The sequence below is a fragment of the Jaculus jaculus genome, chromosome 2 (genome assembly GCF_020740685.1).
Source record: "Jaculus jaculus isolate mJacJac1 chromosome 2, mJacJac1.mat.Y.cur, whole genome shotgun sequence".
NCBI classification, from domain to species: Eukaryota; Metazoa; Chordata; class Mammalia; order Rodentia; family Dipodidae; genus Jaculus; species Jaculus jaculus.
Genome location: NC_059103.1, coordinates 142,268,344 through 142,281,340, shown reverse-complemented (window position 1 = coordinate 142,281,340; position 12,997 = coordinate 142,268,344). Strand labels below are relative to the sequence as shown.

At 36.7% G+C, this 12,997-nt stretch overlaps 1 protein-coding gene across 1 annotated transcript in view; it reads left to right on the top strand.

Annotated features, from left to right (window-relative positions):
* Positions 1-12,997, top strand: part of LOC101617186 (phospholipid-transporting ATPase ABCA3-like) — an 82,015-nt gene that overhangs the window by 57,488 nt on the left and 11,530 nt on the right. Inside the window, exons 21-23 of the mRNA XM_004653447.2 lie at positions 3,834-4,050; positions 6,206-6,379; positions 10,031-10,209. Of these exons, the coding sequence (XP_004653504.2) occupies positions 3,834-4,050; positions 6,206-6,379; positions 10,031-10,209 (570 nt within the window). The remainder of the gene's footprint in view (positions 1-3,833; positions 4,051-6,205; positions 6,380-10,030; positions 10,210-12,997) is intronic.

The following is a 12,997-nucleotide window of genomic DNA, read 5'->3' as shown; positions in this document are numbered from 1 at the left end:
TCCCACATCCTCACCAACATTTGTTGTCATTTGATTTTTTAAAACAGTTTATTTTTATTTTATTTATTTGATAGAGAGTAAGAGGGAGAGAGAGAGACTGGGTGCATCAAAGCCTCCAGCTGCTATAGACAAACTCCAGTTGCATGTTCCCCCTTGTGCATTTGGCTAATGTGGGTTGTGGAGAATCTAACCTGGGAACTTTGGCTTTGCAGGCAAACGCCTTACTGCTAAGGCATCACTCCAGCCGTCTTTTTTTTTTTTAATGTTTATTTATTTATTTGAAAGTGACAGACAGAGAAAGAGAGAGAGAAAGAATGGGCACACCAGGGCCTCTAGCCACTGCAAACGAACTGCAGATGCATGTGCCCCCTTGTGCATCTGGCTAATGTGGGTCCTGGGGAATTGAACCTTGAACCAGGGTCCTTAGGCTTCACAGGCAAGCGCTTAACCACTAAGCCATCGCTCCAGCCCCGTCATTTGGTTTTTTAATGATTGTCATCCTTACTCAAGTAAGGTGGAATCTCATAGTTGTAATTTTCAATTCTCTAATGGTTAAGGATATTGAATAGTTCTTAAGTGTGAGTTTGCCAGTTTTATTTCTTCCTCTGAAAACTCCCTCTTCAGTTCTCTGCCCCATTTTTTGAGTGGGTTGTTTGATTTTTATTTTTTGTTTAGTTTATTGTGGTTTTTATAGATTCTAGATAATAAGTCTCTCTCAGTGGTATATCCTGTAAAAAAAGTTTCTCCCACTCTGTGGATAATCTATTGGCTGCGATTATGGCATATTTGTGCAAAAGTTTTGCATGTTCATGAGAAGTCAATGGTTGACTGATTGTTTAATTTCCCGAATACTGGGGGTCTGTTCAGGAAGTCTTTACCCATGCCTTTATCATGGAGACTTTCTATGTTTTCTTCCAGTCATAGGGGAGATTCAGGTCTTATATTGAGGTCTTTAATCCATTTGAAATTGATTTTTATGTATGATGAGATGAGTGGGTCTAGTTTTATTTTTCTACATACGGTTATCCAAGTTGTCCAGCACTGTTTGTTGAAGATGCAATCTTTTCTACAGCCTATGTTATTAGCACCTTTGTCAAAGATGAAGAAGCTATAGTTACTTGACCTAAGGACTAGATTTTCAATACTGCTCCATTGGTCTATATTTCTGTATTTTTGCCAGTACCATGCTGTTTTTGTTACTATGGCCTTGTAATATAGCTGTAGATCATGTATGATGTTACCTCCAGAGGTGTTTCTTTTGCTAAGGATATGTGTGGATATCTGAGGCCTGCTGTCATTTGATATGAATTTTGAGATCATTTTTCTTCTTCTGTGAAGAATGATACTGGAATTATATCCCAAGCAAATGGAAACTAGAAACAAGTGGGTGTTTCTATATTAATAGTTGATAAAATAGACTTCAAACCAAAATTAATCAGAAAGGATAAAGAAGGACATTTGTTACACATCAAGGGAACAATGAGGATATCACAATCATAAATCTGTATGTCCCAAACACAGGTGCACCCCAGTTTAGAAAACAAAACCTACTTGACAACAAAACAGAATTAAACACCAGCACTATTATTGTCAGAGACTTTAATATTCCACTACCGTTAATAGGCAGATCACCCAAGCAGAAAATCAACAAGAAAATAATATAGCTCAACAACATCATAAATTAATTAGACCTGACAGACATCTAAAGAACACTCCATTGCAATTCTATAGAACACACAATCTTCTCAGCAGCACATGGCATTTTCTCCAAGATAGATCATGTTAGGCCATAAAGCATGCCTCCATAAATTCAGGCAAATTGACATATGTTCCTGCATCATCTCAGATCACAATGCTTTTTTTTAGAAATTAACAAGAAAATCATCAGGAATTCCACCAGCTCCTGGAGACTGAGCAACACACTTTTAAACAATGAATGGGTTGTGGAAGAAATCAAAAAGGAAATTGCAAAACTTCTACAACTGACAATCATAACACAACTTACCAAAACTTATGGGACACAATGAAGGGAATTCTTAGGAGAATATTCATAGCACTAAATGCCTTCATAACAAAGACAGAGATATCTCAAATTAATAAACTAACCATGCACCTAAAGGCATTGGGAAAACAAGAATTCAGCCCTAAAAGCTCCATATGGAAAGAAATAATCAAGATCAGAATAGAAATTAATTAATTGGAAAAGAAGAAAACTTCAAAACCGATGAAACAAAGACCTGGTTCCTTGAAAAAGTAAACAAGATTGAGAAACCCCTGGCCAATCTTATCAAGGAAAAAAAATGAGAAGTCTCAAATTAATAAAATCAGAAATTAAAAGGGAGAGGTCATAAGAGACATCAATAAAGTTTGGAAGAATCATTAGGACATACTTCCAAAATGTCTGCTCTGCAAAACTGGATAATCTGTAAGAAGTGGATGAATTCCTAGCCACATACTACCTACCAAAACTAAACTCACAGCAGACTAATCTCCTAAACAAGCTTATTACATTCATCAAGATTGAAAAGTTAACCAAAAACCTCCTCAAAATAAAAGTCTAGCACCAGATGGCTTCCCAACCAAATTCTATCAAAAGTTCATTGAAGTACTGAAACCATTTTTTCTCAAAGTATTTCACAGATCATAGAATAGGGAATGCTCCCTAGCTCCTTCTATGAAGCTAGCATCACCTTAATACCAAAAGCAGGGAGTGATGCAATAAGAAAAGAAAACTATAGGCCTATATCCCTGATAAACTTAGATGCAAAAATCCTGAAAAAAGCCCTCACAAACCAGATTCAAAAACCCATCAAAAGCATTATCCACCTTGATCAAGTGTGCTTTATTCTAGGGATACAGGGATTGTTTAACATACAGAAATTGGTCAATGCAATACACCACATAGATAAACTTAATTATAAGAACTACATGATCATTTCATAGATGCAGAGAAGGCCTGTGTATGTGAGAAGTATATTACAACCAAGAGTCCTAACTTAAAAGCCACAGTTAGCAATGATGGGTAAATATATGAAATCAGAAACAAATCTTCAGAGAAATAGTGTCTACTTAGGGAAATAAAATGTTCTCTGGATGCAGAACCTGAGGAGAGATTCAGACCATCACACCTCCCCTGGTCCCCAGCTGAAACCATGGAGTAATTGGGGGAATGAGCAAGAGTGTTGCTTTCTTGGCAAACCTAGTACCAGCACAAGGGTTTAGTAGATTGACACAGAGAACACTCAACTCCTACCAAACCAGATATCCAGAGGCACAGAAGCTCCCAAGACCTCATCACTGAAGTAGATCTAAAACAAACCCAACATGGCTCAGGAAAATTCATGGAAGGGGGGGTGGAAAGATTGTTAGAGCCAAAAGTTGGGACATTATGCACAGAAACATTGCCTCTTCCCCATAACTAATGGCTACCCCCACAATGCAAGACCCACAATCCCTAAAGAGGAGGTTCCCTTGGAGGGGAAGGACAGTGAGGAGGTTAACAATGCTACCAAAATGGCTGTTTACACACTGAGTATGTACATAACTAATAAAGAAAAAAAGTTGATAGTTATGAATATTTACAGAAGATATATGATCTTTGTGGATTTGTAGAGCTGTTTTAAGGAGAAAAGGATAAGCAATGGTTCTGCTCACTAGAATATCCTCTTTTGAACAAGAGATGAAAGTAACTTAATTCATAATCTAAAGGCTTTCATTTCCTTTGAAAATCAAGTCAGGCAGACTGACTTAATTTATAATTCTAAATGAGATGTAATGGCTTGCTCTATTGCTATACTCACCTGTTGTCTTGCCCACCATACCCTCTGTTTCAGGTAGTCTTCAAATACCACAAAATGAATATTTATGTCATGGATCACCATGTTCTAGAAACCTTGCTGATTCTTACACTGTATGGCTGGAGTTCCATTCCCTTCATATACCTGCTGAGCTTCCTGTTTTCTGAAAGTACTTCTGCTTATATTAAACTTGTCATATTCAATTACATTTCCGGCGTTCTCTGTGCTGTTGCAGACAGCATACTAGAAGACAGTAAGTATAAGGACTTCACAACAATTTCTCCTTCTCCAGAGATAGCAGGAAATAAATAAGGAACAGTGGACATATGACTGCTCATAGACAAGTACTTTCTAGGATTTGGAGAAATTTTATACTGGATGGAACTCAGTAACCTTGTTTGAGTGCTATGATAGTCTAGACATTGTGCTCCACCCAGATTCCTCTCAATGAGGTGACAAGACACCCTGAGTTACAGACCCTTAGACATGCTTCCCCTTTACTGTCCCCTCTTCCTGTAGCTCCTGACCTGAGGAATTCGTCTTGAACCCAATTTCAGAAAATTTAAGACTACTTATTCTGTATAGATACAGGACAGTAATGTCATTTAAGAAGTTATATTAGCATGTCAATGTTGAGACACATTAGTGTTCTGAAACTTTAGTGAATATGTGAGCCACCAAAAATATTGGCCTGATGATTTAAATAATTTCAGTTGTCTGTGCTCATATGTGTGTGAGTCACAGAAACAAACATAATTCTCTAGTTTACAGTTAGTCACACAATTAAATTTTGGAGAACATTAGGTCAATATAAAAGAAAAACAACATAAGAAGGAAAGCAAAGTAAATGAGAGGAAAGGGAAAAAAAAGCCCACTTATGTGTGGGTAGTAACAGAAACCATAAACTGTAGTATCAGAATAAATCCTGAAAATATTTCAAATGTAGAAATCTTTAGAATAGAATGCATATATTTTGAAAGTAGAAAAAGTAGCAAAGTCTCAAAAGGATTAACAAAAAGTAAAACACATTCAACATAGCACAGATTTGGAAACTTTACAAATTAAACGTCTGGAAATGAAAGAAAAACTGAATTCAGAATTCACAGATATAGAGTTATATCCAATAAATGGAACAACCTCAGTTACCTACACAGCAAGGAAGCTGAAGTTCATAATAAAATGTCATTAATAGATTATTTTCATGTTCTGACCACAATGATTAAATGTTTGAGATGATGGTTATGGTAATTATTATTTTGATAATATATACACATGTCAAAAGATTATATTGTATTCCATACATATGTGCAATCATTGTGTGTCCATTACAAACAAACACAGGCTGAGATGATGGCTTAGTGGTTTAAGGCACTTGCTTATAAAGCTTTCTGCCCTTGGTTCAATTCCTGAGTCGCCCAAGGAGCTAGATGCAAACAGTGACATAAGAATCTAGTGTTCATTTGCAGAAGCAAGAGGTCCTGGCTTGCCTGTATATCGCACACGTGTGATTTTTGTTTTGATAAGATTGGAGTGGCCACAGTGTCTGTCATTTTCTCCCTGGAACTGGTTCAGGACAGCAGTGAGCAATACTCGTGTTATGGTTTCCTCTGTAATGACTGCTGGGCCCAGCAGATGTGGTAGAGGTGACTCATCTTGTCTTCGGCAGTCAGTTACCTTTTCTTGTTGTATTGATGTATCCTGGACTTCCGCAGCATCCTCTGCCATTTGTAACATAAAGCATATTCTCCAACCAAAGCCATAATGGCTCTACCCTACCAAAAAGACTATTGAATTACATAATTATCAGCCCAAACTGCTCATCTATACTATGCTGAAACCTAAAGGAAATAATTACTGCTCTTCAAATACAATCATCTGAACTTTGGAAATAGCTCAGTGAGTAAAGTACTTATCTCACAAGCATGAGGACCTACGTTAAATCCCTGGTGTCCATAGAAATTCTGGGTATGGTGTCATGTGCTTGTGACCCCAGCAATAGGGAAGCAGAGAGGGAGACCCCTGGAATTCTCTGGCTAGCTCGTCTAGCCTAATCCATGAGATCAAGCCCAATGAGAGACCCTGTCTCAAAAGAGTTGGATTGCATAACAGAGGATAACACATGATGTTGCCCTCTGACTTCCACACACAAACAAAAAAGGTAATAGAAAGTGAACACTTGAACAAAATAGAAAATTGATGCAACAGCATATGGATGTACCCCTCACACATATGTCTACCCACACACATAAGAGTTTGCATGTACCCACATGCACACCATACATACAACAACAAAACAATAATCATCTGGTTTTTAACTCTATGAGCTTGGTTTAATCATTTTTGGTGAGATTTTTTGTCCTGGGAATGGTCATTTTCTGTAATGTAACCCACTTTTATAATCCATGTAGGAATATATAATGAGATGTCTAATACCACCAGAGCCTTCCTGAGAAAAGCATTACTGGTCCTTCCTACCTACAACTTTGGGAAGTGCATCAGTGAGTACACTGTTATCTACCACAATAAAATCATCTGCACCCAGCAAAAGAAAATTCCCTCATACTTAAATTGTAGTAAAGCAGGTAAGTATTTTGAGGATTTCTGAGTGCCTTAGCAAACAGGCTCAGAGCATGGAACACACAATGAATGGGCCCTTCTTTCAAAGGGGAGGACTTGGTACATAAGTCATTTTTGTAAGACAGGCTTCCATTTAATGTGTTCATAAGTCAGATACAGGAGATTGGCATCCTTGCTATCTCAAGTTCAACCCTGCCTGCCCTACAGAGTAAATTAAGGCTAGTCTGGGCAACTTAGAATGGCTGTGTCTCAAAATGAAAAGTGCTGGTTCTGTCGTGCAGTGGTTTTCCTGGCATGCTCAAGATCCTCAGGGTTCTGGGAGGAGTTGGGAGTGTATATGTACATGTGTCTCAAAAATCAAATACAAAGTAAGGTTAAAGTAGGTAGAGAAAATAAGCTATCTACCAGCTTTATAGGTATTATTTCAAATCTTCACAGAAACTTTGTGTACACACACACATACACATACACACAGTGTGGTAGTTTGAATGTAAAATGTCCCCCATAGCCTGATGTGTTTGTGATTAAGCTTCACACTTAATCCCCAGCTGAAGGATCCTTTAGCAGGTGGAACCTTGATGGAGGAGGTATATCACTGGGGGCAGCTTTGGAATTTTATAGTCTAGTCCAGCTTGCCAGGGTTAGCTCAACTTACTGACTTTACTATCTCCATACTGATATGTAACAATGCAAGCCAGCTCACATACCTTTCCTGCTGCAATAAAGCTTCCCCCTTGAAACAGTAAGCCAAAACAAAACCTTTCTTCCCATAAAAGCTGCTTCTGTTTGGGTGTTTGATCCCAGAAATGAAAAGGTAACTACTATACTTATTTTGAGGAAATTGACTTTACTCTCTTTGTCACAAAGTTTTATCAGCCAGATCTCCCATATGTTACAGAACTTCGGAGAAAAGATTAATTATATTATACTTGCTTTTGTTACATCAACACCACACATAATTAAACACACTCACCTACCCACAGTTGATTTGAAGGAATACACACAATCCATACCATATATACTAGACTACCTCACACATAGAGAGCTTCCCCTGCATTATTAATAAATAAAGCATGGAGAAGTGCTCTGGGTGAGAGATATCAGTACTATGGAGAAAAGGGCCAGAGCTGAAAGAAAGAAAAGCAACCTGGGGACTTTTGGAGAAGGAAAGAATAAAATGAATTTTTCACATTATCCTTTATGAGAAAATGGTCTCACTTAGGTAGTCTTGAAAATATACAGTAATTTTATATTTTTTACTATTTATTGACAACTTCCATAATTATAGACAATAACCCATGTTTTTTGGCAAAAGAATGTACAGTTTACACATAGTATATATTGTATATTGAACTAGCTATTTTAAAGTTAATTTTAATGATTTGAGTATAGGTAATTTTATTGCAATAAATATATTGAAAGTAATGAGTAGTAGTTGATTTCATTTCCAAATTTACATACACTTACTTCTTAGCTTGCTGCTTTCCCAGACAAATAGTTGAAATTGAATTAGATTAGTGATAGCAGACCTATTTCTTCATTCAATTTTCAGGGTGAGTTTTGTAATGTTTTGCTATTACGTTGATGTTTATGACAGAAACCTTTATCAGACTAATGCAGTTACTTTTTATTTATTCTATGTTTGATTTTTAAGATTATGAATTAATATTCACTTTTATCAGCAGCATTGCACTGTTTCTGCTAAAGAAGTAAATGACTGCATTTTTGCTGTATTAAATATTTATTATGTTGAATTATATAGTGAAGTACATAGGATGAATTTGTCATGGCAAATAATTATAAATTAAATAATCAATAATCAATGTTCAGTACTCTACTCTTTATTGTCTATAAAAAGTATTGGCATAAGATTTTTGGTTTTATTTATGATTTTAAATTAATATAATTATTGGGGTATTAGTATATTAAGAAAGATATTACTACAATTTTGTGGAATCATTTCATTCCTTCTAATTTTTTTTAAATTTACTGGTGTAAATTTGTTCAGTCTTTAGAATTTTTTAGAATTTGCAATATTTATTACAGTATCATAATTTATATTCATGACAATGCTAACTTTAGCTCCTTGTATTTTCTTTCTTGAGTAATCCTTAAAAAAGATTTAACCAATTTTATTACTTTTCAAACAAGAAGAATTTGACTTTGTTGAATTGGTTTATTCAGTCTGTACTTATTTTCTGATTAACATAAGATATTTTCTTCTATATTCTATATTGTTAGATTAGCTTTCTAATATCATTACTTTTTTCTGTATTATACATTAGATATTTAATTTTCTAATGTATGAAATTGATTATTTTATTACTTATTGTCAACATCTTTTCATGACTAAGATTATCACAGTATGAGTTAGGATAACATTTTTCCTGGTTAAATAATTTTTTGAAATTCTAGGGTTTATAATTTGTTACCTTATTAATTCTGGAAAAATATCATATGTGGGAAGTAAAAATATCTAAGAAAAAAAAACAAAACTTGGGAGGTACAACTAGCCCTTGGATACTTGAGGTTGTGTCAAAAGCAGCAAAGTAATAGCATATCTTAAAAGTACTGCAGAATAAAACACATGTCAGTAATTAAAAAACTGCACCAAGTCCATCTCCACCTTCCCATTCCTCACTCCAGAAAATGACAGTTGTTTAAAAAAATAAAAATCTTTACTTCACACTACCAACAAAATACTTTTGATAAACCCAGCCTCCAAGTAATCATAAGCCATTTCATTTAACTGCTCTTTTTGATGGTCTGAAAATTTCAGTGATTTATTGCAGAAAGGGATAGCCACTATTCATACAAAACTAGTATAAGAAGGCCACAAAAAATCAAAAATGGAACAGACAACAAAATATCCTCCTAAAACCCACAGAGGCTTCTGAATTCTCTTACAGAATTATCATAGCCAAGAAAATCTAATGACATGACTTAGTGGTATCTGGAATTAATACATGAACAATAAAAAGGTTATTACATTGAACATTAGGAATTAGAATAAAGAGATATTTTAGGTAATAATAATGTACTAATACTTTTTTATTCATAGTAGCATGCATCATACTAATATGTTAATAATAAGGGAAGCCTGAGGCAAGATGTATGGAACACCCCATGTTCTCCTTGAAATTATTTTATGAATATAAAACTTCAGTAATTTTAAAGGAAGGATCATGATTTTCTTATAATAAGAATACTGTGTCTTTGATTTTTGAACTTTATTTTTAAGAAAATTGAAAGTGTCAGCTAATAATTTTCCTTGTTTAAAGCATGCTGCATTCTCTTTCTCGAGAGCATATTACTTTAAATTTCCAATTATCAACTTCATACTTCACTCCTCTAAAAAGATTTGGGGGGATCTGTTGTCACTAGACATAATAATACCCTTATAAAGATTTATAGGCTTATTTTATTATCATTCAATATGTTAATGAGAGTCAGTCTCCAAAATTTAACACATATAAATAGTATTTTATAAGAAGTTAATGACATCTCACATTTCAAGTACTTTTTCAGCTGAGTTTCATTTTTATCCTAGATTTCTTATTTAGTATTTTTTAGTCATTGCTCATGATGTCAGTATTGTATAATAAGATCAAGTTCTATGTGTGTACTGACCTATATATGTATCTTTCCACTCTCAGGTATTGAGAATAATATTTATTCATTTAATGACAAAATGATTGGAAAGAATTTAATGGCTATGAGTATTGCAGGCTTTTTTTTCCTTCTCTTCATCTTATTTTGGGAGACTTATTTATGGAAAATAAATGCATTTCTCAATCAGCATATTCTCTTTGGCATCTACAAGAGATGGGATAAGGTGAGTACTTGAGTGCAACAACGTCAGAACTCTAGCAATGTGATAATTAGGTTTACAAAGTACAGTTCCGTACATGACTACCTCAGTTATTGGATAAAAGAAATGTTTGGTGTACACAGGAATGAACAGTTGACAACATGATGTTTGCTCAGGTATCATTACTTCTAGTAAACCTCATTATTTCTTGATCATTTCAAAGGGTCAACATTTGGCTATGTATTTTATCTAACTGCTGACAACTTTCTCTTATATTATGCTTTTCACTTTTACTTTTATAATTTTCTTCCTCTAACTTACTTTTGCTTTTTTATTTATATTTTGCTCATTTTCTAATTTTTGTAAGGCAGAATCTTACCCTAGCCCAGGCTGACCTAGAACTCATTAGGATCCTGTTCAGTTAGCTCCCCAGTGCTAGAGTTAGAATTAGCCAACATACCTGGCAAATTTCCTAATTTTTTAAAGAGAAGCTTAAAGCCATGACCTTTAGGTATGTCTTTGTTTCTAATGTGATCATTTAATTCTAAACACACTATGGTAGTTTGAATGTGAATTTATGGCCACTATGGTAGTTTGATTCAGGTGTCCCCCATGAACTTAGGTGTTCTGAATACTAGGTTCCTAGCTGATGGAGACTGGGAGTTAATGCCTCCTGGAGGCAGTGTGTTGTTGGGGGCTTATGGGTGTTATAGGTAGTGTCCCCTTGCCAGTGTTGGGAACACTGTCCGGTTGGTATTGTCTGCCTTATGTTATCCAGAGGGTGATGTCCCCCCTATGCTCATGCCATCATTTTTCCCTGCCATCATGAAGCTTCCACTCAAATCTGAAAGCCCAAATAAACTCTTTTTCCCAAAAGCTACTCTTGGTTTGATGATTTCTGCCAGCAATGTGAACCTGACTGCAACAATAATGTTGGTACCAAGAGTGGGGTCATTTACTACTAGACACCTGAATGTGTGGCTTTGGCCTTCTGGTGTAGATTTTCAAGAGGAATGTAGAAGACTTTGAAACCTTAAACTAAGAAATGCCTTGTAGAGGTGTAAGTACAGCTTGATGGACTACTCTGGTCTGAGTCAAAAGACCTGAATACAGTAAGAACTATGGACTGTGAGGTTTGGCTTGTGAAGGTGAGAAAGGGCTTTGCCTGGACTGGGCTAGAGGCGTTTGTGTGAGAGGCTTGCTGGCATGCCCATGTCCTGAGAACTTGTGCAGGGTTGCTTTGTGTAGAAACATACTGATATGAACAGAGGGATATGGCACAGAAAAAAAATGAAATCTTTGGGCCCAATCTGCTGCCTGTTCATCTGCAATTGTTTGAGAGGTTACAAGTATTGAGATTGGACCAGTTGACCTACATTGGGACAACAGAAAGAATGCAGTCTTTTGAAGGAGCCTGAATGTCGAAGGAGTATTCTGCTCTTTAAGTCTGCTTTATTGCCCCCTGTATTAACACACTGGCATCCTACTTGGTTGTAGAGCACAAGACATGCAGGAAAGAGAGGGTCATTGGATTTGTAACATGGTCTTGTGTTTTGGAAATGGCCATGGGCAGTGTGAAGCAGGATTGCTGACTGCATGGAGACCCCATGGAACCCTGAGGATGCACCATGGGTTGCAGTGGAGACACACTGGAGATGCCAGACCATGAGATAGCTGCTGGGGAGAGCTGATGGCCCCAGATGAATTTTTCCAGGGCTGTGAGTAGCCTAGCTGGAGGGGCAGAATTGGAAGTCCAGAGATTTATAGCTGCTTAGAATTATTGGTCTTGGAGATTTGTCACTGATTAGAGTTGTTGGACTTGGAGCTACAGAGTTTGATGTGTGCCCTGTTTAAATCTTGTATTGTATGAATATTTCTTTGCTATGCCCAATGTCATCTTTTGCAGTGTGCCATTCTGTGTTTTGGGGGATTGGGGGTGGGTAATATGGCTCAGTTAAAAGACCTTGGAGTATGGGGATGTTTGAACATCATTAGGATTGATTAAAAAAAATATGAGGACTTTTAAAGTTGGACTGAATGCATTGCATTTTACATCATGGATGGTTATCAGTTTATGGGGGCCAGGGGCAGAATGTGATGATTTGACTCAAGTGTCCCAAATAAACTTACATGTTCTGAATGCCATGTTCCCAGCTGATGGAGATTTAGGAGTTGAGGCCTCCTGGAGGAAGTGTATTGTTGGAGGCGGGGGGGGGGTGTATTATATCTGGTTTCCCCTTGCCAGTATTTGGCCCACTCTCATGTTGCTATTGTCCACCTTATGTTGGCCAGGGGGTGATGTTCACCCTTTGCTCATGCCATCATTTCCTCCTGTTATCACGGAGTTTCCCCTCAAGTCTATAATCTAAAATAAACCACTCTCCCCCCGCCCCCACCAAAGCTGCTCTTGTTAGGGTGATTTCTGCCATCAGTGCAAACCTGACTGCAACAATCCCTCCACTCACAGCCTAAGGTGTTTTTATTAAGGTTGAGCTTGCAACTTAAGCCTCCAGCAGCCTGCTAAATGGTGTGTGATGATCTTAAGCCCAGCCCTAGGTATGTAAAGTTTGGGCTCTGACTGCTCCGATTTGCTGGCTGTTGATTTTCTCTTTCTGCTGTGGATACTGAAACGAACTAGCTTCTTCCACCATTGCTGGTGTTTCCCTGGATTCTGTAAGTCTGGAATAAACTCCTTTCCTCATGTAAGCTGCTTCTGGTTGGATGGTTGTCCCAGGAAGGAAAAAGTAATTGAAATATAGGTGGGTTTATAATCTCTAACTACTCAGGGGCTTAAGCAGGATGATTGAAAGTC